Raw genomic sequence first — 25,439 nt, 5'->3', positions numbered from 1 at the left:
TATCGCAATCCAGTAGCTTAATAAATTCATATATCTATATGTCTCTGTCTATAGATAGAATGTTATAAGTACTTAAAAACTTAAGAGGATGCTCTGTGAAGTTATTTTGTTTGCAAGAGAGTTTCTAAAATAAACTAAAAACCTTAAGCTTTTAATCCATCGTGAAAAACCAACTGCTTATTTTATTGACATATATTAGGCAATTTTCCTATACAAACCCATGTTAATTTATTTGAAGAGACCTTCATTCTAGAGGTATTTGGTCAAACTAGAAATCTGGGCCACATACCTTTTCTCACTCTTCAAGTCTCATCAGTCACTAGGTCTTGCCAGTTGTTGTTCCTAAATATTCTCTTAATTCTGCTCATTTCTCTCCATCCCACCACTACTATCCTCCAAGGAAGAATTCTTGGATTTCTGCTAAAGGGGCCTTTCCAAGTTCATTCTTGCTGCCCATTCTCTAAACTAAAGCCAATTGATAGTTTTAAAAACAAAACCAAAACTGATACCTCTCCTCCTTAAAACCTTTCAAATGTTCCCCATTGCCCAGAGGCTAGAGTCTGGAGTCCTTCCATGGTCTCAGGGCCCTAAATGATCTGGCTTCTATCTTTCTCTGCAGCCTCAGGTTTACCACTGTTATCTCTTTTGGTTCTCAACTCTGTCTGCTTCAGGACCTTTGCACATGCTGTTTCCTCTGCCCTGACACCTCTTCCTGCCCCCCTTACTAGCTACTGCTCAGTCATGAGATCTCTAGTGAAACAGTGCTTCCTTAGAGCTTTCCCTTATCACCCTCACATTACTCCTTCCTGCAGTGGCACACTGCATCCCTTTTGTCACTCGCCTCACTCGTAGTTATTTTGTCAACAACTCTTCTCCCTTCTCAATGAGGGAAGGCCTTGTCTTGTTCCTAGTATCCTTCACAGCTCTCTGTGCACTTGGTCATGTTTGTTGAATAAAGGAATAGATGCTGGTATTGAAGAATATTTCCAAGCTTTGTCACTTAGAAGAATTTAGTAAATTTCCTCTGAGTAGCATGAAAAAAAAAATGGAAAAAGTCCATAACACCAGTAAGGCCCTCATATTTGTCATTGAAAAAAATTATTCTCTTAGAGTAAATAGATTCATTTTTAGTGCTGGCTGTACTTGGGCCATAATTATAAAGTTCTACATTAATGAAATCTTTATTATCTGTAATACGATTTGTAAATATAACTATTTACAGAGCCATAAAGCAGTTCCAAGGCTCATTTCAGGAAGTGAGTAGTGTCATGTGTTGTTGCCTTTAGACAGTTTGGGTGGCTTGTGGATTTTTTACTCGGCAGCTGACCTGCATTCCTCAATGTTAATCATCTGGTAGATGACCTCATGTTGTTAGGTTGTGGTTATCACCTCATTCCCAAGAGAGCATCTTAATAACTTTTTCATCTTTTAGTACCATTTTCTACTAGAATATCCCCACCTCAGAGGACCCTGACTTTGGTGATCTTGGTAGATTAGAGGTTAAGTACAGTAGGTTTTTAGATTTGGACTTATTCTACAGATGCAGTGTATTATAGTCCTGGAATGTATATGAACATTAGTTAAATTCTGAATGCGAACAACTCATTAACAGTAACAATGTATGGTGATTGCTAAAGATAGACTGAGATGTGGCCCAGAAAGCTGATCACAGAAACAGAAAGACCTTTAAACTGCCATCCCCTATTGCTCTTGCCTGGATGATTTCTACCTCTTAGTCCCTCCTTCCCATGAGTAGTTACAGGAGTGAAGGTAGGGGATCCGCTATATATTATTTAGTTCCTTTTGTGCCTCCTAAGATCTATTCATTTGTTGAGCAAACACTCACTGGTCACCTAGAAACTGTTCAGGGTACTTGGGAAATAACAGGAAAATCAAAGAACCTGGCCTTAAGGCAGTTTACATTCTCAAGGGAGAAGACAAACAAACCAATAATCCCCCTAAAAAATAATTAAAATATGTGATATGTTAGGAGGTGATAAGTGTTAGGAAAACAGAAAAAGAACAGGGTACAGAGTTGAGGAGTACTGGTGAGAGATAAAGATGGGTTGCAATTTTCCAAGGTGACATTTAAGTAAAGACAGAAAGAGACGAGGGAGTTAGCCACATGGATTTTGGGGGAGAAGTGTTCCAGGCTAATGCCCTAAAGGAGACCTGTCTGGTTTGCCCCAAGAACTGCAGGGAGGCAGTCTGGATAGGATAGAGTGAGGGAGGGGAGGGTAGTGGAATGAAGTCAGAAAGGTAACACAGGGCCAGGTCATGCAGGGCTGTGTCAGCCATTGTAGCAACTTCTACTCCGAGTGAAATATGTAAGCGCCAGAGGGTTTTGAGCAGAGGAGTGATACCATCTGAGTTATGCTTTAAAGGAGCACTGTGCTTGCAGTGTTGATAATGGATTGTAAAGGAGCAACAGTAGAAGCAGAGAGACCCTCTAATTGACTGTTGCAGTAATCTAGGCGACAGGTGACAGTGGCTTGGACCAGACTTGTATAGCAAAGGTGGTAAGAAGTGTTTGAAGTCTGGGAGTTTCTGCAAATAGAGCCAGGAGGATTTGGTGATGGTTTAGATGTGGTATGTGGGAGAAAACAGTCAAGGATGACTGAGATGGAGGTTCGGGGGCTGATCAAGGGTTCAGTTTTGAATATGCTAATTTAGAAGCGAGTGTCTGCTAGACATCCAAATGGAGATGTAGAGTAGGGTTGGGTATGGGAATCTAGAGCTTGGGAAAGAGCTCCAGGCTCGAGATTAAGATCTGGGAGTCTTTAGCCTAGAGATATTTAAAGCCAGAGACTGAATTAGGTCACTTTGGGAATGAGTGTAGTGTGAAAAGGTGATAAGAAAAGAACCCAGGGCACCCCAACTTTAAGAGTTTGGGGAGAAGAGGAGGACCCACAAAGGAGTGTGAGAAGCTACCAGTGAGGTATTATGTGTCCCCAGTGCTCTTAACCGAGAATGTAGGGCCCAGAAGCTGGGTGAAGGAAGTGTATAAAGGAGGAGGAAGAGGTCAAGCCTGCAAAATTCTGACACGTGAAGTAAGATTGTTAAGAGCAACAGGAAAGAGGTGGCAGCCAAGAGGAGATGTACTCAAAGCAAAATATAGAGAGACCCCATCATTCCCCCCAAGTCTTTGTACTTGTGCAGCATCCCTGTATACGCGCCCCCCCCCCCCCCCCAAGGAGAGCTGGTAAAATTGCCCCAAGAGCTCTTGATCTGATACAAACCCACGTGTCCAAGCCCTTTTTATCTGTTCTGTGCCAGACATTGTGCTAAGTGCTGTGGATACAGACATTATTGATAAACAGACCCTGCCTTTAGAATAATCTCATGGAAGTATTCTGTGAAATGTGTAAAATTGAACCTTCATTATTCATGAAGAAGCAGCTCGTTGTTATTTTTATGGAAGGAAAGGAGTCGTAATTATTTTCACTTACTCCAGTTCAGAGAGAAGGAATTGCAAATGAGGAAACTTCCATTTGTTTCCCAGAACTTGAACTCTCATTTTTCTTCTGATTTTATAAAAGTGCTCATTGCTTAAAGAAGTATGTGTGCCTGAGAGTACACACATACACACACACACACGCACAGACACACAGAAATGTGCAGCAGAAATGAAATACCCTGAATTCCATCTCCTGGAGATAACTGGTAGTGGCAGTTTGTGTGCATTCTTTAGTTTTTTCCCACATGAACACAACATTCCAGAGCATATTTTATTTACTGTGATGTATGGTTAAGTGTGGTTTTCCATATTAACGACTCTTCCATTTCTGTATAAGTGCTTGATTATTTTTCCTTCTGTGGAATTATTTTAAAATTTGTTCTCTATCCATATGTAATTTATGTGGAGATCAAAAATAAGGAAATACGGATTCCTAATCTCCCGGCCAATTTTAGTTGTAAGAAACTTGTCTTTTGTTTAAAATAAAATGGTATGAATTTTTGCACACATAACTTGATACACATGGAGCCCTATTTAGATTTTATTTTGTGATCTGTAATGATTATTATATGTACAGTATGTTCTCCTTTATCTTTATCTCTAGTTAACTCAAGTAGACAAAGTAATTGGAAGCTGCCTTTTTTATTTTTAAGTGAGATTTTGTATTTTTAGTGTAAGAATAGATTCATATTTTGATCTAAAAGTTGCGTTTCCTCTGAATTCATTGGATAATCCCTCTGCTTTCTGAGAGGCATATAAAAATAAACTGAGTGTGCCAGAATACATGGTAAATATTCTAGATAATTGAATAATGTCTTTATCTAAAGTTCTTTATTCTAGTACCTAAGACAGAGCTCAGCGCACAGTTGGTACTCAGTAAACCCTTACAGTCCTCCAATCCATCACGAGTGTCTCAAGAAACATTTATTGAACACTGCTGAAAATCAGGGGCAGATCAGATCCAAAAACATAAGATATAGTCCCTGGCCTTGAGATACTTGTGGTTTATGTGGAGGGAGACAGAACATAAAGATAAATAAAGATAAGTAACCGTATGTCTAAACCTGTAACCAGGGCCGGATGACAAGTGTGTGTGTGTGTATGTATATATATATATATATATATATATATATATATATATATATATATGTAGCAGGAGTTCAGAGTAAAGCACGTGCGGAAGGGTCATTGTAAGAAGATTTTGTCTCGAGGCACGATCATAACTGAGTCATCAGAAGCACTGAGTGCCAGAGTTAAGAGTCAGTCTTTCATTAAGTGGAGAGCTGTGGCTGCGTCTGTGGTGTTTAGAGTGGTGTCTTAGGAAGGCCACTGGTAATGGCATCTGGGATGAATTGGTGGTGGGGCAAAGGCTGGAGGCTTGGAGACCATTCAGAACCTGTTCCCCTTTTCCGTGCTTTGGAAAAGTGACATAAGCCACAGGGAGCCACCACTGCTCCTGAGGCCTTGGCTTCGGTGATGATTTCAGCAAATTCCCTCTCCCTCCACATTCATACCCTAGAGGTCCTGCCCCGGTCTTGGGATTTGTGAGGGAACGGTATCAGGCCTTTGCCATCAGCCCAAACAGTTGTCCGTCCTTCCCTCCAGGTAGCTTCCTTGGTCTGGATGGTCCATTTGAATCAAAGCACCAGCTTCTCTGTCCTGCCTCCGCTCCCTCCTTAGGCCAACTCCAGGCTAATTCCTCTTTGGACCTAACTTCCCTAACCTGTACAGGTGGAATTTTTTGATTCCACTTTTGAACGCCAGAGAAGCACTGACTTCCACCCCAGGGGAAATAAAAGCCTAAACAAAGTCTTATGTGTTCTTCCCAGAGAGGCTAGGAAGTTTTTAAAAAAATCAGTTGATTCTCTAGCCATATTATCTGTTGCTAGAGCTGCTGGGAGTGGGCAGGCGAATTTGGGAGTAGCAGTTGGAGACTTCATTTTGTTAGTGAAGGGGAAGAATTTGAAATTACAAGGGCAATTCTGGAGTGAGGAGAGAGAGCAGTGAGGTGAGGTTGGAGTGGAGTGAGATGGGACATGGGGAGGTTCAAAATTGCCTGAGGGACAGGCTGGGGAGGAAGCGTCTGGATGCCTGTGTGTTGGAGGAGGTGTGGTTGCTTGCCTTGCCCTTGATCATATGGCTCATCTTGTGGCTGCTTCCAACTCCCTGTCTTCCAGTTGGCATTTAACACCCCTTGAGGTCTCTTTCGGCTTAAGGAAAGAGAAATAAAAATCTTCTGTGTTTTACATTCCAGTCTCTGCTTCCTTACTTCTCATTCATTTGTCGGCTCACTAAATTTTAAAAATCGCTCATCTTTGTTTTTAATAGCTTTATTGAGATGTAATTCACATACTATACAGTTCATCTATTTACAGTGTACGTCAGTGGTTTTCAGTATGATTATAAGGTTGTGCAGCCATCACCACTGTTAGGAACTGTTCTCCATAGTGGCTGCATCACGGTACAGTCCTGCCAGCAGTGTATGAGGGTTCTAATTTCTCTACATCCTTGCTGTCACTTATTATCTTACTTTAAATAGTTATCCCAGGGGATGTGACGTGGTGTCGAGGGATTTTGATTTGCTTTTCTCTAATGGCTCATGATGTTAGCATCTTTCTGTGTGCCATTTGTATATCTTCTTTGGAGAAGTGTCTGTTCAAATCCTTTGCCCATTTTTAAATTGGATTATTCATCTTGCTATTAAGTTACAAGGTTTTTGTTGTTTTTTTTTTTTAAATTCTGGATATAAGTCCCTTATAAGATAATTGATTTGCAACTATTATCTCCCATTCTGTGGGTTATATTTTCATTTTCTTCAGTGTCATTTTCAGCACAAATATTTTTGATTTTTATGAAGTCCAATTTATCTATTTTTCTGTTATTTGTACTTTTGGTGTCATGTGTACCCCAAGGTCATCGAGATTTACTCCTGTGTTTTCTTTTAAGGGTTTTAAAGTTTTAGCTCTTACATTAGGTCTATGATAGTTTTTGAATTAATTTTTGTATATGATGGAAGTTAAGGGCCCAATTTCAGTGTTTGGATATCTTGTTGTTAAGCACCATTCATTGAAGACTACTCATTCCCTGTTATATTGTCTTGGCACCCTTGTTGAAAATCATTTGAGGGGCGCCTGGGTGGCTCAGTCGGTTAGGCGGCCGACTTCGGCTCAGGTCATGATCTCACGGTCCGTGAGTTCGAGCCCTGCGTCGGGCTCTGTGCTGACAGCTCAGAGCCTGGAGCCTCCTTCAGATTCTGTGTCTCCCTCTCTCTGACCCTCCCCCGTTCATGCTCTGTCTCTCTCTGTCTCAAAAATAAATAAACGTTAAAAGAAAAATTAAAAAAAAAATCATTTGAGCGTAAATATAAGGCTTTATTTCTGGATTCTCAGTTCTCTTCCATTGATCTATGCTAGAACCACACTGTCTTTATTACTCTAGTTTTGTAGTAGGTGTTGAAGTGGCAAACTGTGAGATCTCCTTTGTTCTTCTTTTTCAGAATTGTTTTGTCTATTCTGGGTCTCTTGCATTTCCTTATGAGCTTAAGATCCAGTTTGTCATTTTATGCAAAAAAGGCAGCTGAAATTTTTATCGAGATTATGTTGAATTTGTGTATCAATTTGAGGAGTATTGCTGTCCTCCATGAACATGGAATGTATTTTCACATATTAAGTCTTTAATTTCTTTCAGTAATGTTTTGCAATTTTCAGAGTACAACTTTTACAATTCTTTGGTTAAATTTATCTCCCTGTATTTTATTCTTTGTTCATTATAAATGAAATTATTTTCTTGATTTTACGTTTTGATTGTTCAGCTCACAAAAACTTGGCCTTTCCCCTGACCAGTATACCAGCATTTCACTCACTGTAGTAACCAAAGGCCTCCCTCTCTTGATTTTCTCTTTCTGAACTCCCAGTCTGACAAACCTATTTATTATAGAAGCATACTGAACATCACTGCAGTGTAATTGGACCCACTTTTTCATTTTCTTATAAATACTCGTGCAGCGCTTGTTTGTTATTCGTGATTTTAGGCAGTTGGACAGACTGGTTTGTATGCATTGTGTGACTCATATCTGAATCTGATATCCACGGTTCATAGTGTAGGTGAATGTAGTTTTGGAGGGGACACATTGCTTCTTTAATCACCACTTGTAAATGTTTGGTAGCCATATTCATTACCAGCAAGATGACCTCAAATTCCATTTCAAAAACATTTATCTTTTCTTCCTAATATTAGGTACATGTAAACATCTTACATTTTTGGTTATTTACTCACCAACTTTTTTTTTTTTTTTTTGCTGAACATTTGCTGGATGGCACAATCCAGAATCACTGATAACTTGTGTAACTGTCAGGTTTGTCTTCCTTACAGTTTCACGGTGAAAGGGGAGTATTTGATTCAGTCATTTTTCCAGTTTGTTTGAGTGTAACAGTTTTATTTAAGTAATTTTCCTGTAATTTTTTCTTCTTTATCATCATGTTTTCCAATGTGTCTAGTTTGTTAGTGCCTGAAAATTTTTTAAAACCATAATTCATTTTATTGCATTTTTTAATGGTTCATTTTCTGTTTTTTTTTTTTTTTGTTGTTGTTTGTTTCGTTTTGTTTTTTGGAGTTAATTTTGGACTTCACAGAAAGTTGTAAATATAATACAGAGAGTTCCATATACCCTTCATGCAGCTTTATGTTATCATCTCACATAATCATAAATTCTATGGTCCAGAATGTTTATCAGAACCAAGGAATTAATTTTGGTACAATACTATTAACTAAAATATAGAATTTATTTGGATTTCAGCAGTTTTCCTACTAATGTTCTTTTTCTGTTCCAGGGTCCAATCCAGGATCCTACATGGCATTTAGTTGTCCTGTCTCTGTTGTTTCCTCCCATCTCTTGATAGTTCCTCAGTCTTTTCTTTGATGACCGTAACAATTCTGTTGTTTTGTAGACTGTTCCTTAATTTGAGTTTTTATCTGGTGTTTTTTATGATCATATTGAGGTTATACGTTATTGGAAAGGCTACTGAAGAAGTGATAGGCCTTCTCAGAACATCACATGGGGATGTGCTACTGGTGATGTTATCCTTGATCACGGGTTAAGGTATTAACCTGCCAGAATTCTCCGCTGAACCTTACTATTTCCCCCGATGTAATTACTAAATATTTAGGACATATTGTGATGCTCTGCAGCTGTCTTGTTTCTGCTTACATTTTCACTCACTCTAGCATCCATTAGTAGATCTTGCCTGCGACAGTTATTATCATAGTGTTGTAATGTGAATTTTCTGTTTTTCTCATTTCACCTACATTTATTGATTGAAATTCTTTAAGAAGGAAGTCATTTTTTGTCCATTTACGTTTATTTTATCCCATGGGTTATAATCTAATCCTGTAGTTACTTATTTTATTGCTCAAGGTATTTGACTTTTTCCGTGCTCAAGGTATGGGTTTTCTGTGACTATGTGAAGATGAAGGTAAATCTATTGAGGCCTCAGCTACTTGGAAACTGTTCTGTTTCACTTGACCTCTAGCAGAATGGAGAACAACCTAATTAAAACTTTCCTCCTCTGTCCTCGAATCATAATTTGCTGCTTATTTTGATGTCTTTCTCTTTTGGGATTATACTAGTGAGTCTCCCAAGTTTACTGTAGGCAAAATTGATTAATAGGAAACATGAAACACATCGCTCATGAAGTTTATTTAGGTTCCATTTTCTACATTATAAAATTTAGATTTTATATACAATTTAAGAATTTCTTATGTTTAAATCATCAATTGTTGCTATATTACAAATTAATTCACATTATAAATCTTGTTTTTAGGAAAAGAAAAAATCTGAACCCCTTCAGAGGGAAGAATCTGATGAAGTCTCCCTTCCAAAAACCTCCAGAGAGCTGGAAATTTCTGCTCCAGCTTGTGAATTCAAAGGAGACTGTCTGAAGGTGTTAACTGATTCTCAGCTCCAGAATGCTGCCAGTGGACACAATGAGAGTGAAATGTTTGATGTACCACTCACCTCCTTAACTATAAGCAATGAAGGGTCCCTGACATGGAACACAGAGACCTCAAAGGAAGGGGAGGAGGTCAGAGCCTGTGCTGGGGACGATGCCGTGAAGCCCAAGGTCGACCCTGGAGACAGTGCCGGAATCAAAGTAGAAACCCCCAAGAACTTTACAGAAGCAGAGGGAAATAAATTGATACAATGTGGACCTTCTGAAAGCCCCTTGCAACCTGATTTTTTTCATACTCAGCAAGAAATGGAAAATTTACAGGTCAGAGAAACTCTGAAAAAGAAAGAAGACAAACAAGCCTTGGGTCTTTCTCCAGAGGTGCTACAAAATGTTGGCTTGCAGAGTTCTTGTGAAGCCAAAGACATTTTTCAGCCACCTAGAGTGAAAAGACTGTATCCCCAGCTGCCAGCTGAAATTGCTGGAGAAGTACCAGCTTTGGTGGCAGTGAAACCCTCGTTCCGCAGCGAGCGACTGTACCCCGAGCTCCCATCCCAACCAGAACTGGTACCATTTACTAAAGAACAGCTAAAAATCTTTGAGCCTGGTTCGTGGCTGGAAAATGTTGAGTCGTATTTAGAAGAGTTTGACAGCATGGCTCATCAGGACAGGCACGAATTTTATGAGTTGCTATTGAACTACTCCCGATGTAGGAAGCAGCTGCTGCTGGCTGAAGCTGAGCTCCTTGCTCTGACGTCTGATTGCCAAAATGCGAAAAGTCGACTATGGCACTTTAAGGAGGAACAGTTGTCTGTGCAGGTATTTTGACTATTTCAGGAGCCTGGGGGATTTGCAGTGGAGGTGCTCTTCTCGTGAGGCCATCCAGGTCTGGAGTATGCTTATACTAACGCTTGACCCTGACCTAGCCCAGAGTAGTACAGTGGAGGAGTCACAAAGTCAGATGCCTGCAGGGGCCAGGCAGGTGACCTAGAGAAGTGAAGTGGGCTGAGCGGGATGGTGGTCACTGGGCTCATGCCCAGTGGTCTGGGCTCATGCCTGGCCCAGCAGGGGCAGCTGCTCTTAATTCCTTGCTGATTGTTGCTTTGAGGCTGTGTGGTCCCGCATTGCCACGTCTTTTCAATTCCTAAGAAGAGCTGGAAATCCGGATTTTTATGGGCGGGATCCTGAAATGTAAATGTTGGCAACAAAATACAGAGTAGAGGACAAGCAAGTCATGTCTCCAGGTCAGATCCAGCCTGTGGACCATTTACTTTGGAGCCTTGGGCATAATGCCAGGAATATCCAATAGGTGGAGAGTGTCAAGGAGAGCATGATCCATGGAATAAGCTTGAGACGTGATGAGGAAACAGGGAAGGCAATCAGATATGGCTGTATGCAGGCCAAGGTGACCATTAGGAAAGCCATTCCATAGTGGCCTGGGAAGGATGGCAAGGAAGAGAAAGCCACTCTTGGCAAGTTTGGCAGTGAAGGGAAGCCAGAGATGCCAAGGAGAAATAATGTGCTTTTCCCCCGTCCTTAATCCTTATTTATTGGGAGACTCGTGTATCTCTCTTTGTAGATAGAAAGGAGTCTGTGGAGAGGGGAACATTTGAAAATACTAAAAAGGAGGATAGAATCAAGAACACAGCTGAAGGTGTTAGTATTGGAAAGGAGAGGAATTTCTTTTGAGCAGCGGGTAGATACAGAGATATTTTGAAGTCCCTTAAAGTTGTGGAGATCTCACATTATCTTCAGTGTTTGCAAAGTAGAAGGTAAGATTATCAATCATGAGAGTCTTAGGGGCAAGTTTTATTATTTTTTTCTGAGGGTTTGTTTTTCCTTCTTGGACCTTGTGATGCTTTACAATTGGCATTATACTTCTCGGCACCTGATTATATATTTGATTTATTCTTCTCTATGTGGCGGTACTGTCCCCTCACCATGATTTATAAGCTCTTTGAAGGTGGTACTGAGCCAATGCATCATATGCCTGCAGCCTGATTATTTCAAGTGCAAAGAGTTAACTGGTTTCCTATTTTCCCCTTTTGTCCACCGCTAGGGTATCTGTGCAGATCAAGTGAAAGTTTCTGGCTATCATCGCTACCAAAGAGTAGAGATGAATGAAAATGCACTGGGGGAGCTAAAGAAGCTATTTGATGCCAAATCTGAGCACCTCCACCAGACCCTCGCTCTGCATTCGTATACCTCTGTGCTCTCAAAGTTGCAAGTGGAGTCTTACATTTATGCCTTACTCAATAGTTCAGCTGTTCTGAGATCTTTAGCAGTTCAAGGCCGAGGTAGGTGAATAATCAAAGTCTCACTCTTTCTTGTGATCTGCAAGGAAAAAAAGAATTGAGGGGTTGGTTGAATTGTGCCCTAATTGGTATTAGAAGGGAACATTTGTGCTGTTTTACCTTGTCTTTCCCAAAGCAGGATGGAGGTCTGCCTTAGTAACATTTCTTGGGAGCTATGCCAGGTCTCCCTTCCCTGGGGCTGTTAGTCTGTGCTTCTCTGGGAAGCCAGAGAGCTTGCTTTTTATCATTAATGCCCCTTACTGTCCTATTTATGTGCTTCTTAACCAAGTCAAATTCAAATGCAGTTTTTGATTGTAAAACTGATACTCAGCATACTTTTTCATCCTCTGTCTGTTGTACTTTATTTTTGCTTGTCTGGTTTGTTGGGCTGTTTTATATAACTTTCTTCAGAGGATGTATAATGTTCTGCATTTTTCATCATATTTGGGTTTTACAAGACTAGCTTTGATTGTGTCATGTATTAAGTATGAATTAGCTAATTGAATTATGCAATTTTTATTTCTAGGGGAGATATTAGGATTATTTAAAGTAAAAAAAATCCTTCCCCCTCATTGATTTCATAACTAATCTAAGAGCTGGGGTTAGACCAGAGGTCTGCTGCTTTTCAAATAAAAAATAGATTTTGATGAAGTTGGTTTTCCCTTTGTAATACTTCACAACATTAAATACAGTTTTGGATTACATATTTAGTAGAGAGAATTAAAAAAATTTTTTTTAACATTTATTTATTTTTGAGAGACAGAGAGAGACAGAGCATGAGCAGGGGAGGGGCAGAGAGAAAAGGAGACACAGAATCCGAAGCAGTCTCCAGGCTCTGAGCAAGCTGTCAGCACAGAGCCTGATGTGGGGCTAGAACCCATGAACCATGAGATTATGACCTGAGCTGAAGTTAGATACTCAACCAACTGAGCCACACAGGCACCCTGAAATTCAGATTTTCAAAGAAGTTTCATTTATTTAAGTGATCTTTGCACCTAGCGTGGGGCTCAAACTCACAAACCCAGAATCATGAGTCGCATACTCTTCTGACTGAGCTAGCCAAGTGCCCCAAAATTCAGATATATATATGTATATATATATTTTTTAATTTTTTTAAAGTTTATTTATTATTTATTTTGAAAGAGACAAAGCACAGGCAGGGGAGGGGCAGAGAAGGAGGGGGACAGATATCTGAAACGGGTTCTGTGCTGACAGCAGGGCCCGACGTGGGGCTTGAAGTCACAAACGTGAAATTGTGACCTGAGCCGAAGTCAGACACTTAACCACCTGAGCCACCCACGTGCCCCAAATTGAGATATTTCTGATGCAGTTTTTTCTCCTTTGGATTTTTATCTGAACTAAATATTTTGAGAAGTTATTTATTTATTTATTTATTTATTTATTGAGACACTAAAAATTCTCCCCAAAACACCACTTATATGGGGCTCATTTAATCCTCTTTTTAATTTATAGCTGGCAAACAGACTGAAAGCTTTCCCTCTGATCTGTGTCAACTAAAGGAGTGCATTAGTGTCTTATTCATGTTCACCAGGAGGGTTAATGAAGATACTCAGTTCCATGACGATATTCTTCTCTGGCTGCAGAGATTGGTAAGGAAACAGATAATTGAAGAATTATCTCTTATTGTAGTTCTTTTTTTCAACAGCTTCTTCAGCTAATTCATTTAATACGTTAATTAGTGACATTTTCTTTGTTCATGACACATGGAAATAAGTTATACTTACCTAGTGTGTTATTAAGCACGAAGTGTTTTTCTTTCTAATATAGTTTAAGCTAAATAATCTTGGGGCTTCATCCTTGGGAAGAAATGGAAATGTGGGAAGCATGGTAAAGCAAAGATTAGATATGTATTTAATATAGGCCGCTGCTCTGAAAACTTCCATGTCATTTAGTTTTATCATCTTATGTTTGATGTTGCATTAAAAGATTAAGAGAAAAAAGACAGGTGTCAGGATTTGGGAAACTTAAGAAAGATGTTAAGTGTAGTAGTGAAGGAAGCTTCTTTGTCTAGTGGTTTTCAGTGGGGCTGCCTTGGGTGTTTTTTTAATTTTCATGCTAGAGTTCTTACATATGTGGTAAGATCCCAAGCATACTTACTTGGATTTGAGAATCTGTTACAAACTGAGACTACATTAAACTACTTGGCTTGTATCTATTCACATGTGGCCAGGAACATCGGGAATTTGTCTTTTGCCAGATAATTAAAATTGGGTTGCAGGAAAATACTTACGATATTTTGATCGTAGTACTCATGGGTTCATAGGCCTCTGTGTGTCTCTGTGGTAGAAAGTCACCTGTTCATAGTGTATCTTTGGGTATGTACTACATGTATGCTATATGGGTATATATGAGTGTAGTCTCTGGTTATTCTTCTGAAAGATTCACGTATTTCAACATTGGCTAAGTGACTTACTAGACCCTTAGGTACATTTTTCTTCTTAAATAGTGAAACTCTATGTTCTTTCCTGTTCAGGTATCAGTGTTACAAAGAGTTGGCTGTCCTGGAGATCACTTCTTCCTTTTAAACCATATTCTTCGATGCCCGGCAGGTGTTAGTAAATGGGCTGTTCCTTTCATCCAGGTATGATGAATGGTTGTCTAATTTTGAGTGGGATGAGAGAGATTTTGTTAAACGTTTTTTCCTGAGGAAATTGCTTTTTTTCCCTTAAAAAAGCTATTTAAAAATATTAATATTTAAAATAAAAATTTTAAAATACATCTATATATATATTCGTATATTCATAGGAGTTTTTATGCTGAAACTTCTTGAGCCACCCTAATTGATTAAATTAAGACAGAATTATAAGAGTTCCCTTGTAGTCTGGCTTGGTAGGTTTAGTAGTATTTAATTTTGTAAAATTTCTGTGCAGGAAGGCTCACTAGGACTTTTTTGGTAATACTCAACACAGCTTTGTAAATTAATCCATCTCAGTTGGTACAGACGAGGCAGACACCTTGAGCATCTCAGTTCTTTAATACTAGCAGAGATCCGCATCTGTGTGATGATCAACTCTCAAATAATCACCTTCAGTGTTGATTACGTGGTTCATGGTTTCCCCTCTCTGTTGCTTGCCTTTGGGTTGTTCTGTTACTCACAGCAACCACTCAGATGGGTAGAAGCCAAGTGCATGCCAAATTCAACTTCTCCACATTACATTTCCTTCAGTATTTCTGGTGGTGAGAAGTTTGAATCGTTTTGGGTAGAAGGAAGATTTTTTGTTTTGTTCTCTCTTTGGATTAAAACAGCAGCATTGTCCTGCATCTTGTCTGGTTACAGTGGTCGAAGGACAGTGCTTAGCGAGCGCTGCTCTTGGAGGACAGCTGACTTCAGTACTGCCAGGTAGCCCGCCAGCTGCGCTCTGCTCTTGTGGATTCGGCGCGAGTCCATCTTTGTTTTCGTAACCGCTCCCTTTGTCAGGATGCTGGTGAACTAAGAACGTGGAAACTCGGGTTGTTGGTTTTCTACAGTATGCTTTTTCCTTTTCTGATTTCAGATCAAAGTGTTGAATAACCCGTCAGGGGTCTTTCATTTTATGCAGTCCCTTGCTCTGCTAATGTCGCCTGTCAAGTAAGTGTGGAAGAGCTTTATGAAGTAGAAATTGAAATGCTTCTTTCTACCAAAGGATTGGCTTCCTAAACTGCTCAGATCCAAAGAACTGCTAAGGGAAGAGTCAGCATTCCAGAATTTAATGTTGTGGATTTTCTTTGGGTTGGATACCCTTTGTCCCCAGGTGACCTTTTTAACTGCTTATGTATAAACAATTAAGCTTTTCTGGGTGCCCCTTTTTAGTGGGTTTGCCTCTCCTATCATATATGTCATTGTGAAAGGTGCCGTGGGGAGATCGGAAAAATCATCTTTTCCTTAAAAGAAGACATTTAGAGTCAGAGAGGGAAAAGCACAAATTGCCAAGCTGCGATTGGCACACTAGCACTGAAGAGGCTGAAGAGAGGAGGGTGGAGCCATGGAAGAAGGTTCTAGGTGCATGAGCTGGATTGCAAGAATGGGGCAGATCTCAGCAGGAGTGAAGGAGCAGGCAGTGCTCTGGCAGTGGGGAGAACAGGCAGTGGCCCCAAGCACAGGTACAGATGGCTGTGCAGAGGACAGGCAGGAGATCAGTGTGGCTGGAGTGAAGGACTGTGTGGGGGATGGTCAGACAGATGAATAACCACGGTGACTTGGATTATAGAAAGGTTTGACATTAAGACAGAGGAATCTAGAATTGATATGGTCTGGGCCTGGCAGCAGTTGAGGACTTTAGAACAAAGGTAAAAGTCGTATCAAGGAAGGTTAGGATTGACTGAAGGCAGAAGAAGATGTGCTTCTGCTTAACTGAATTACAGGTGCAGACTTTTGGCTCTCTTGGCTCTGGATCCTAACTCACCATCCGGAGGACACTTAACTGGGGAAAAAGGCACAGTCTGTCTCGGTGACCTTGAACAATGTTACTACCACTTGCTCTCGGTCCTAGAAAGCCTGTCTGCCTCAGAGCCTGAGGTGGGATCATGGTGGTGGGAAAAAGAAGGAGGGGTACCTAAGGTCATCTTCCCAGAAAGGGATTAAGTAGCTGGCTGAATAAGGAAATGGTGGGAAAGGGGTGGTTCTGACATAACCCTGTAGATGTCTGAGCCTGACTGACTGTGAGGGCACTGGTGCTGATAGACCCAAAAGACAAAGGAGAGCCGTTTCATAAGGAGAAATGTCTGAGGTCATTGGGGGCCTACAAGTGACAGATACCAGTGGACATTTGGGGCTTCAGGACTGGAGCTCCTCAGGTTGGAAGGGCAGCAGTGGACCTATAGAGCTGGAAGTCATAGGAGAAAGTTTCTGTAACAGGAGGGAATGGATGAATTTTTCAGGGTCAGGTCAGAGGGGAAGGAACAGGGGGCTGAGAACCGTGTTGTGGTCCAAGAGGAAAAACTTCTCTAGTTATACCTGCTCCTCAGATCTAGCCAACACCTTGTGAAGTCTGGCTGGCAGGAATTCTCTCCAGTTCTGTCTGCCTGGGTACAGGGGGGCTTCTGCAACATGTGGTAGATATGATTTTGACTTAATGTTTTTGCATTAGATGTACTCTTTTGCCCTATACAAGCTTCTGAGTTACCTGCAGATTGTCCTTTTTTTATTCAGTAAAGCATGGTTCCTAAAATCGTGTACCTGGCAACACTTGGCAGGCCTGGCTCGAGTTAAGGTACCGCCACGGTCCGTACGTGTTAAGGTCCCAGGGAGTGTGGGGGCTGTGCCGGCATAACCGCACTCCTGCAGTGACTCATCATGACTAATTCAGAGTGGTGGAGGTCTCCACCCCCAATTAGTAAGCTTTTAGCTTCCCTGAGTTTTAGCCAGTTCTTACTGTTTACTACTTGTTTACTACTTTAAGCCATTTGAAGACTGGATGGATGGCTGACTCTTCTCTAGGGTGAGTAGATGATCCAGAGTGTGTGCATGTGGGCTTTCTGCGTTTATGTGATGGATGATTTCCCTTGTCCTTTAGAAATCGAGCAGAGTTCCTGTGCCACATGAAGCCCAGTGAGCCAAAGCCATCCTCCTCGGGGCCTGCATCTGGGACCTGGACACTAGTAGATGAGGGAGGAGAAGAGGTAATTTGTCATGTCTGCATTATTCTGGTTAATCATTTTTAAGCTTCTCTTATGTGCCATGCATTGTTTCAAGCACTTTTCACGTAGCATCGCATTGACTTCTCCCAGTAGCCACAGGAGGCAGGTACTGATGGGATCCCCACTTTACAGATGAGAAAACTGAGGCGCAGGGGGTGAAGGATTTTTCCCAGATCATGAGGTCATTAAATGGTGGCGCCTCTAGAGCCTGTGTTCTGAACCAGTGTGCTATGTTGACGCCTGTGTGTAAAATATCTTCCTCTTCAGCTGGGAGAATTTGGAACCTGGGAATATTTTCATACTCTATAAAATTTGCATTAGGATTTTCTTTTATGTAGTGACAAGTTTCTGGACTGGGAGCCAGGGCTTACCGAGGTTCTTCCTTTAACTGTTACAAATACTTCTCATCCAGATCTTCTCATTTGAAAAGTAAAAGATAGTTCTTTATTGGTGATGAGGATTGAGTGATCAAAATCTAGTTTCTCAAGATAATACTTGTTGATTTTTCTTTTTGCTGTATACAGGGTTAGTGTATTTGTAAGGGGTTCTCCCTCCAGCTGGTTATCAGCCCTGGTGCTTTTTTATGGTCCACATCCTGATTTGATGTGCTGTCCAGGATGGCCAGGGACCAGATGTACTGAGACTCCTTCTTTTTAAAAGGAGTTGACAGATCACAACAGACAGTTCTCAGAATGACAGCCATGGCAGGTGTGGGGATCATGTCTATTTACCCAAGTGCTCATTTAGGAATGGGAAGCCCCTTCACACTCTTCTTACTCTTTAGACATCTTTGCTAGAGACTGAACAGTCACCTTGAAGAGAGTCTCTCAGGAGCTGGTGCAAATCGGTCTTTTAAAGATTGTGGTGGAACCGTTTTTTTTCCCCCAAGAGTGTTCTCCCCTGAGAGAGAAGTCTTTTCTGTGGTAGGTTTCCTGCATTTACTCCCAGAAACAGATAATGATTGAGGACCCTGCAGTGGTGCCTGGCTGCTGGTTAGCACTCACTGATTGTTGAGTGAATTCCAGAACTGGGGGAGTAGATGAGAGGGTTGAGAGTGCTGTTGGCTCTATAAAGGCTGTGGGGAGGAAGGCACGCCAGATCCGCCACATCAGTGGTTGGTTGACGCTGGCTGCCTATTGCAGCTGCCTTGGCAACTTGAAACTCTTGCCCAGGCCCCTGGCCAGACATCCAAGTGCTTAAAGGCCTCCTTGGTGATTCTAAAATACAGCCAGAGCTGAGAGCTACTGCTAGTAGAGCTGAGGCTTGCTTGTTAGCCATTTAGGACCTAGAATGGAGGGGGAAATGAGTGGCTTGGGAAATTACGAATGAATTACATTAGTCCCTTGCTGAAGTTGAGTGAGAATCCTCGGGATCTCTGCATTTTTCACAGCGTTCCCTTTTGAGTGTAGCATATCTTAGGACACAGATCAGCTTGATTTCTAAGTGACTTTCGTGCCGTGTGTCAAACAAGAACCTCAAAGGCTTTGTCTGTGGAATTGCTACATATGACCTGTTACTCTCTCCTGCTCTGGCAGCACTGCCTGACAACGGAGCCTCAGTTATCTATGGCAGATACAGAAATTGCTTCGCTGTAAGGCAGTTAAGTACTACAGTAGGCCTTGATTTGGGGGCAGGAGACCTGTAGCTAAAATAACTGGGACTCAGTATGTGGCTCTTTAATTGATGTTGTCAAAGCAGTGAGCTTTATAGTAAGATTCTCTACTCTAGAAGAACTTTTTTGGTTTAAATCTTCTTTGGGACGGAGATTTTGTGAGAGCAGTTTCGGCCACTGAAGGACGGACGTGACCCAGATGCACATAAAATTGTGCTTGCAATTTCGGGGGGTTTACAGCCCATCTGTGGAACTGATGCTGGGAGGGGAAGTCCATGAAGACACATGGTCCATGATGCACCACTCATGCCTGTGATAATTTAGCTCCTGTTGACTCTAGAGCACGGTGCGTTCTCATCAAATCAGCTGACGTGATTGTGCATCTTTTCCCTTAGGATGAAGACCCTGAGACCAGTTGGCTGCTTCTTAATGAAGATGACTTGGTTATCCTTTTATCACAGTTTCCATTTCATGAGCTCTTTCAACATCTTCTTGGGTTTAAAGCAAAAGGTAGACTGATTTCTTTTGTCCTATGTAAAATGTGGTTCCTGATTCAGGTTCCCCTGTGCCTGGCCATACTGAACAGAGTTGGTTGCATCAGACCTCAGTGAGATTTCCTTCCTTTCTCTGGTGCTTGTGATTTCCCACTTAGTGCTGAAATGCAGAGAGGTCACCTAGCTTGCACATTGCCCAGCTTTCACAAATTGTTTTCATTTTGCACTTTGTCCCAGGTTTCCCATCTCCTGTTCACAGAGGAGCCAGAGCAACAGAGATTGTTATTTTTTCTGCCTTGGCTTAGTTTCCTCATTGAGGTATTTACGGTCGTATCCTTCAGTGTTTTTTGATAGCATTTATAATTTTTTCCTTTTTTCTGATTAACTTCTAGGTGATTATTTACCTGAAACAACAAGACCTCAAGAGATGATGAAAATGTTTGCGTTTGTTAACTCACTAGTGGAGCTTCTGGCTGTGGGGTTAGAAACATTCAATAGAGCGCGCTATAGGCAGTTTGTGAAGCGGATTGGTTACATGATCAGGTAATACTGCCGTCGGTACATCTGTTTCTATTTGCTTTCGCCTTGGTCAGATGTAGATACTGCGAAATTGGGATGATGGACATTTTCGTGTACGCTTCACATCTGACTGATCGTAAAAGTAAGAATTTTTTTTTCACCACCTAGCAGGTGGGAATTCTGTAAATGCTTCCAGTCAGGATATTCGGTTAATTAACTCAGATTTAACTGGTTTGCTAGGTAATTGTCCTTAGAGTCAAGATCCTCAAAGCAGTTGCTGGGTTGAATGTGGCCAGAGAAACTGAATTTGGTCAAGGAAGATGAAGCCTCTTTCCTTTTCCTTCGCTCGCTCTTTTCCTTCTACCTCCCAGCCTTTGCCTGGGAATTGCCACCTAGTGGTGGAAGATTGGCAGCAGCTCTTTCGTGTCATTGTTTCCCTGTTTTCTCTTGTATTTATTCTTATTCTGATTTTGTGTTAAATACCATTTAAAGAAAGTTGCAAAGACTTCATCAGCAGCCACTATATTTGAACTAGGGAAAGCATTATTTATTTGATTGAAAAATGAGTTTATGCTTTTATTATCAAGTACCAATAAATTTTGACAATATGTACTGCTTTTCATTGAATTAATTTTGTATCCTCTTTTCTGCATCATTAGTTTTTCTGTATTTACTGGGTCATTCCCGATAGCATATAAATATGCTGTTATTTCTTCCAACCACCCTTCTCTCCAAAAAAACCCTCTAAAACTTCTCCCCCTCTTTGGTTTTGTTTCCAAAACAAAATAGATTGTAATTAATTTTAGATGTGTATCCATCTGCCTTGTAAAGCCAGGTAAATGATTATAGGATGTCCTGAAAGGCTGGAGGGTGCCTTTAAGGGCTTGAGAAAGATGATGGACATGAGATGGTGGGAAGAGGGATGGCTGGTGACTTGGAGAGTAATTTCTTAAAAGCTAAAAACCTATCTACTTATTATCAGAAGTCCAGACATTTATTTGCTGATTCTGCTTGGTGTAAATAAGGTAAAATCTGTCCTTGGACTCATATACATGATGTAGGATTGAGTGCTCGTTATGTGCTGGGAATATACTTCCTCATTTTATTTTCTCAATGACTCTATAGGAGAGGCATTGTTATTATTGCTTTAAAGTCAGTATTCCCTCTTTATATTGTTTCTATGTAAATACTTACAGCTGATTATTGTAGCATATTATGACTATTCTTTCTTTGTTTTCCATCTGCTTACTTTTCTTTGTATCTATCACGGATTCTTCTCACATCTTCCAGCTGTAGCATACTTTCTACAAGGTCCCTTTCTTCAGGTCATCTGTTGGTTCCAGGTTTTTCCCTCCATTCTTGCCTGACTGCTCCACAATCAGGCTTCCCCCCAGTACTACCCAAACAGCTGTTAGGAGTGACGGTTGCTATTGAACTTTGTTGTACTGATCCGGTGACCGATTCTGAGTCTTCTCCTCCTTTACATCTTTCCCATAGTTTACATGGCTTTCTCAGAGTTGCTCACTTTCTCCTTAAAACACTTTCTTTGCTTGGTTTCCAGGATCCCACATTCTCCTGGTTTCTCCTCCATTTTACCTGGCTGCTCATTTTCTGACTCTGGTCGTTTTCATCCTCACGTCCCAAACTTCTTGATGTTGGCGTGCCTCAGGGCTCATTTCTGGACCTCTTCTCTCCCATCTAAACTTGCTCCTGGGACCTCATCTGTTCTCATGTCTTTAAATACCACCTAAATACTGTTAGGATTGTCAGAGTTCTATTTCCAGCCCATGCCTCTCTCTTAACTCTTAAGCTTGTAAGTCCAGCTGCCAAGTCAGCACCTCTACTTGGGTGACTCATGAACATTGTAGTTTAATACACCCAATGGGCCTCCCTCTTCCCGCCTCCCACACTGCTTCTCCGTGGCCTTCCCAGTTTCAGTAAGCAGCAGCTTCATTCTTCTGGTCGCTCTGGCCAGAACATTTGGTGTTATCCCTGACCTTTCACACCCCACATCCAGTCTAATGGCCAGTTCTGTCTACCTTCAAAACACCATCTGCCATCAAATCTAAGATGCCACCAATTCTGAAGATGCATTTATGTGTCTTTAAGAAAGAAAAAATGTTACCAAAATATGGCATGTTAGCAATTTAGTATACATTCCAATCGCAGGGATTGTGTGAAAGTGTGAAATGTTCATCCTCTTGAACCAATGAAACATGCTATGTCCAGAATCCAGCCGGAATTCTCACCTTCACTGATACGACTCTAGTTCATTCTTAGGTATTTCTCCCTAATTATAATTGTAATAGCCTCCTGACTTACCTTCCTGCTTTGCCTTGCTCTCCCCCCCCAGCTTATTCTCACAACAACCAGTGTTCCTGGTAAATGGTGAGTCAGTTCATGTCACTCCTTTGCTCCCAGTCCTGTTCAGAGTAAAAGCCAGAGTCCTCACAGTGACCTCCAGCAGCCTTCATGGTCTGGTTTCCTGTCACTTTTCTCATTTCCTCTCCAGCCAGTCTCCCTCTCACTTACCTTGCTTTTGCACACTGGCTGCCTTACTGTTCCTGCAACATGCTGACCACACCTTGGAACCTTCATTGGTATTTCTTCTTTTTTATTTAAAAAAAATTTTTTTTAAATGTTTATTTTTGAGCGAGAGATTGAGAATGAGTGGGGCGGGGGTGGGGATCAGGGGGCAGGCAGAGACAGAGGGAGACACAGAATCCAAAGCAGGCTCCAGGCTCTAATCTGTCAGCACAGAGCCTGACGCGGGGCTCGAACTCACCAGCTGTGAGATCATGACCTGAGCCGAAGTTGGACACTTAACCGAATGAGCCACCCAGGCACCTGTGGTGTTTTTTCTTCTACCTGGGGATGCTCTTCCCTTAGATATCCCTGTGACTTCTTCCAATGTTTACTCACATGTTCCTCTTCAGTAAGGTCTTTCCTGCTCCCAACCAACCCCCTTAATCTGGCCAACTCCAGAGAAACATTATTCCTCTCTCCTATGTATTTTTCTCACTGTCACTGATAACTATGTGACAGACTATATTTCTCACTTTATTTTGTTTGTTGTCTGTTTGTCCTCCCATTAAATGTAAGTCTCATGATGGTAGTGTTTGTCCCCCCATTGAATTCTTTTCAAAACTTAGAAGGTAGTAGGTGTTCAGTAAATATATATGAATAAATTTGTGTTTCAAATGTAATATAAAGGTGTCAGGATTGAGTGCATTAACGAGAAGTGCCATATTGCCTGTCTTCACACTTAGGATGACCCTTGGTTATGTGAGTGACCATTGGGCACAGTTTGTGAGCCACAACCAAGGCTTGGGTTTGGCCCAGCAGCCCTACTCTGTGGAGAAACTACAGGTTGAATTTGATGAGCTATTTTTGAGAGCTGTCCTCCATGTGCTGAAAGCCAAAAGGTAAGGAGTATGATGGTAATTGTGGAGAAATGGCTCTCTGACTAGTGAGAAAGATTGGTGTGAAAGTCATCGACTGTAGTAGATGTCTTATTTTTTAATGTTTGGTTTTTTTTTTTACATTTATTTATTTTTGAGAAACAGAGTGAGAGAAAGCGTGAGCAGGGGAGGGGCAGAGAAAGAAGGAGATGCAGAATCCGAAGCAGGCTCCAGGCTCTGAGCAAGTGGTCAGCACAGAGCCTGATGTGGGGCTCAAACCCATGAACTGTGAGATCATGACCTGAGCTGAAGTCGGACGCTCAACTGACTGAGCCACCCAGGCGCCCTTGTAGTAGATGTCTTATATAATGTCGAGGTGTATTTCATCTGCTTCTTATCTTGGGCAAATTCATGGGCTTTAGTGTCCTTATTTATAGTGGTGACTGAAATGTTCTTTCTTTAATGTTTCTTTCAATCTTAAAATAACCCAATTGTGATATCTCAGTTTTGCCACCCCTGAACTTTTGGGGTAGCCTAGAGCAAGGTATGAATTCTGTTTCACACCCACCTCAGTGCCTGAGTGAGGCAGAGTAGTGCACAGTGCAAATGATTTGCCAGTTTTATTGTTTCAGTTGTCCTACTTACTCTGAGGGTTTCAAGGTCTAGGATTCTTATGGGTCCTGGTCCCCTGTCCTGTCTGTGTAAATGCCGGCTTCTGATCATGTTGTCTTTGTCGCTGCTTATAGCCCGGTTACCCTTGAGGGTACCTCCTGCACTGTCTTCCCTGAGCTTCTGGCCGAGAGTAGGAGCAAGTTCTGCTAACAGCCCTGTGCCCTCTGCTGGGAGAGGTTTGCTGGCCTCCAGCTTCACTCAGTTAACTGCCAGCTCTTCCCCACCTTTGCCTTCTGAGCTATGCTCCCTCTTGCCATGGGTCTCTTAGCTTCAGCCCCGTATTTATTGCGTGTTGTGGAGGGGGTTTGAGTCTTGGCTATTTACTGTCACCTTGGGCAAGTCACCTAGTGTTCGTGTCCTCACTTTCTTCATTTGTAAAATGGAGAGGATGATGCTACCTGTTGTGTTGACCTCATGGACATGTTCCTAGGATGAAATGCAGTAATGTATGGAAATACTTTGTAAACCCTGAAGGACTTTTTAGATGTTAAGTGGTGGTGGTTCTTTTGTGGTTTTAGATGAAGAATAGGATACGTGCTCGCTTAGAGAAATATCAGAATTCCTTGACTAAGTCTTAAGCACTTGTAGGCACTCAGAAGGCATGGTTCTAAGATGAATAGAATTTGGGCTTAGAAATTTATCTTTAGGTTATTCGTCATACATTCTGTGTTATCCATAAATTCGCTTGTCTCATGAGGTACACCAGATCCTGTGCAGAACCCGGCCGGGGGATCAGGAATAGCCTCCCATCTCTGCTCTCATCACTTATCCTTGCACCTGCTTAGCTGAGATGGAAAGTTCTCGCCATAGCTGCTAGCTCTTAGATTTTGAGCTGTGAACTGTCCTCTAGTATTATATCTGTAATTCACAAAGATGATAATCATTTTAAACTTTAAAATATCAAGAACTGTTACTCTTGAGTATAATTTCTTTTAGGAAAGAAATTATACGAGAATCAGATATTTAAAGCCATGATACTTAAATTTATTTGGCACTCCAATAGAAATTTCTGATGTGGTTATCCCCCAAAACAAACCCAAAAGATAGCCAAAGCCTAAGCCACTTACTGCATATCTGCCATGTGGGGAATTTTGTAGCCTGAAATACAGAGTTCTGTGATGACTTTTTTAAAAAAAAATTTTTTTTAATGTTTATTTAATTTTGAGAGAGAGGGGGAGACAGAGCGTGAGCAGGAGAGGGGCAGAAAGAGAGAGGAAGACACAGAATCCGAAGTAGGCTCTGGGTCCCAAGCTGTCAGCACAGAGCCCGACATGGGGCTCGAACCCACGAACCGTGAGATCATGACCTGAGCTGAAGTCGGATGCTTTGCCAACTGAGCCACCCAGGCGCCCCCTGTGATGACTTTTAAGGCCTCTGCAGTTTTCTCTCATTGTTTTGGGATAAGTTA

At 41.4% G+C, this 25,439-nt stretch overlaps 1 protein-coding gene across 5 annotated transcripts in view; it reads left to right on the top strand.

Annotated features, from left to right (window-relative positions):
* EPG5 (ectopic P-granules autophagy protein 5 homolog) overlaps positions 1-25,439 on the top strand; it is a 117,697-nt gene that overhangs the window by 10,404 nt on the left and 81,854 nt on the right. For 4 of the 5 annotated variants that reach the window (XM_042910592.1, XM_042910590.1, XM_042910591.1 and 1 more), the window contains exons 2-10: positions 9,277-10,221; positions 11,462-11,699; positions 13,170-13,306; positions 14,191-14,298; positions 15,212-15,285; positions 17,210-17,315; positions 19,341-19,455; positions 19,832-19,982; positions 23,228-23,383. In XM_042910592.1, the coding sequence (XP_042766526.1) occupies positions 9,277-10,221; positions 11,462-11,699; positions 13,170-13,306; positions 14,191-14,298; positions 15,212-15,285; positions 17,210-17,315; positions 19,341-19,455; positions 19,832-19,982; positions 23,228-23,383 (2,030 nt within the window). The other variant, XM_042910593.1, reaches the window with a different exon arrangement.

The sequence above is a fragment of the Panthera leo genome, chromosome D3 (assembly GCF_018350215.1).
Source record: "Panthera leo isolate Ple1 chromosome D3, P.leo_Ple1_pat1.1, whole genome shotgun sequence".
Lineage (NCBI taxonomy): Eukaryota > Metazoa > Chordata > Mammalia > Carnivora > Felidae > Panthera > Panthera leo.
Note: the sequence above shows the minus strand (reverse complement) of the source record. Positions and strands in the feature narration are given on the sequence as shown.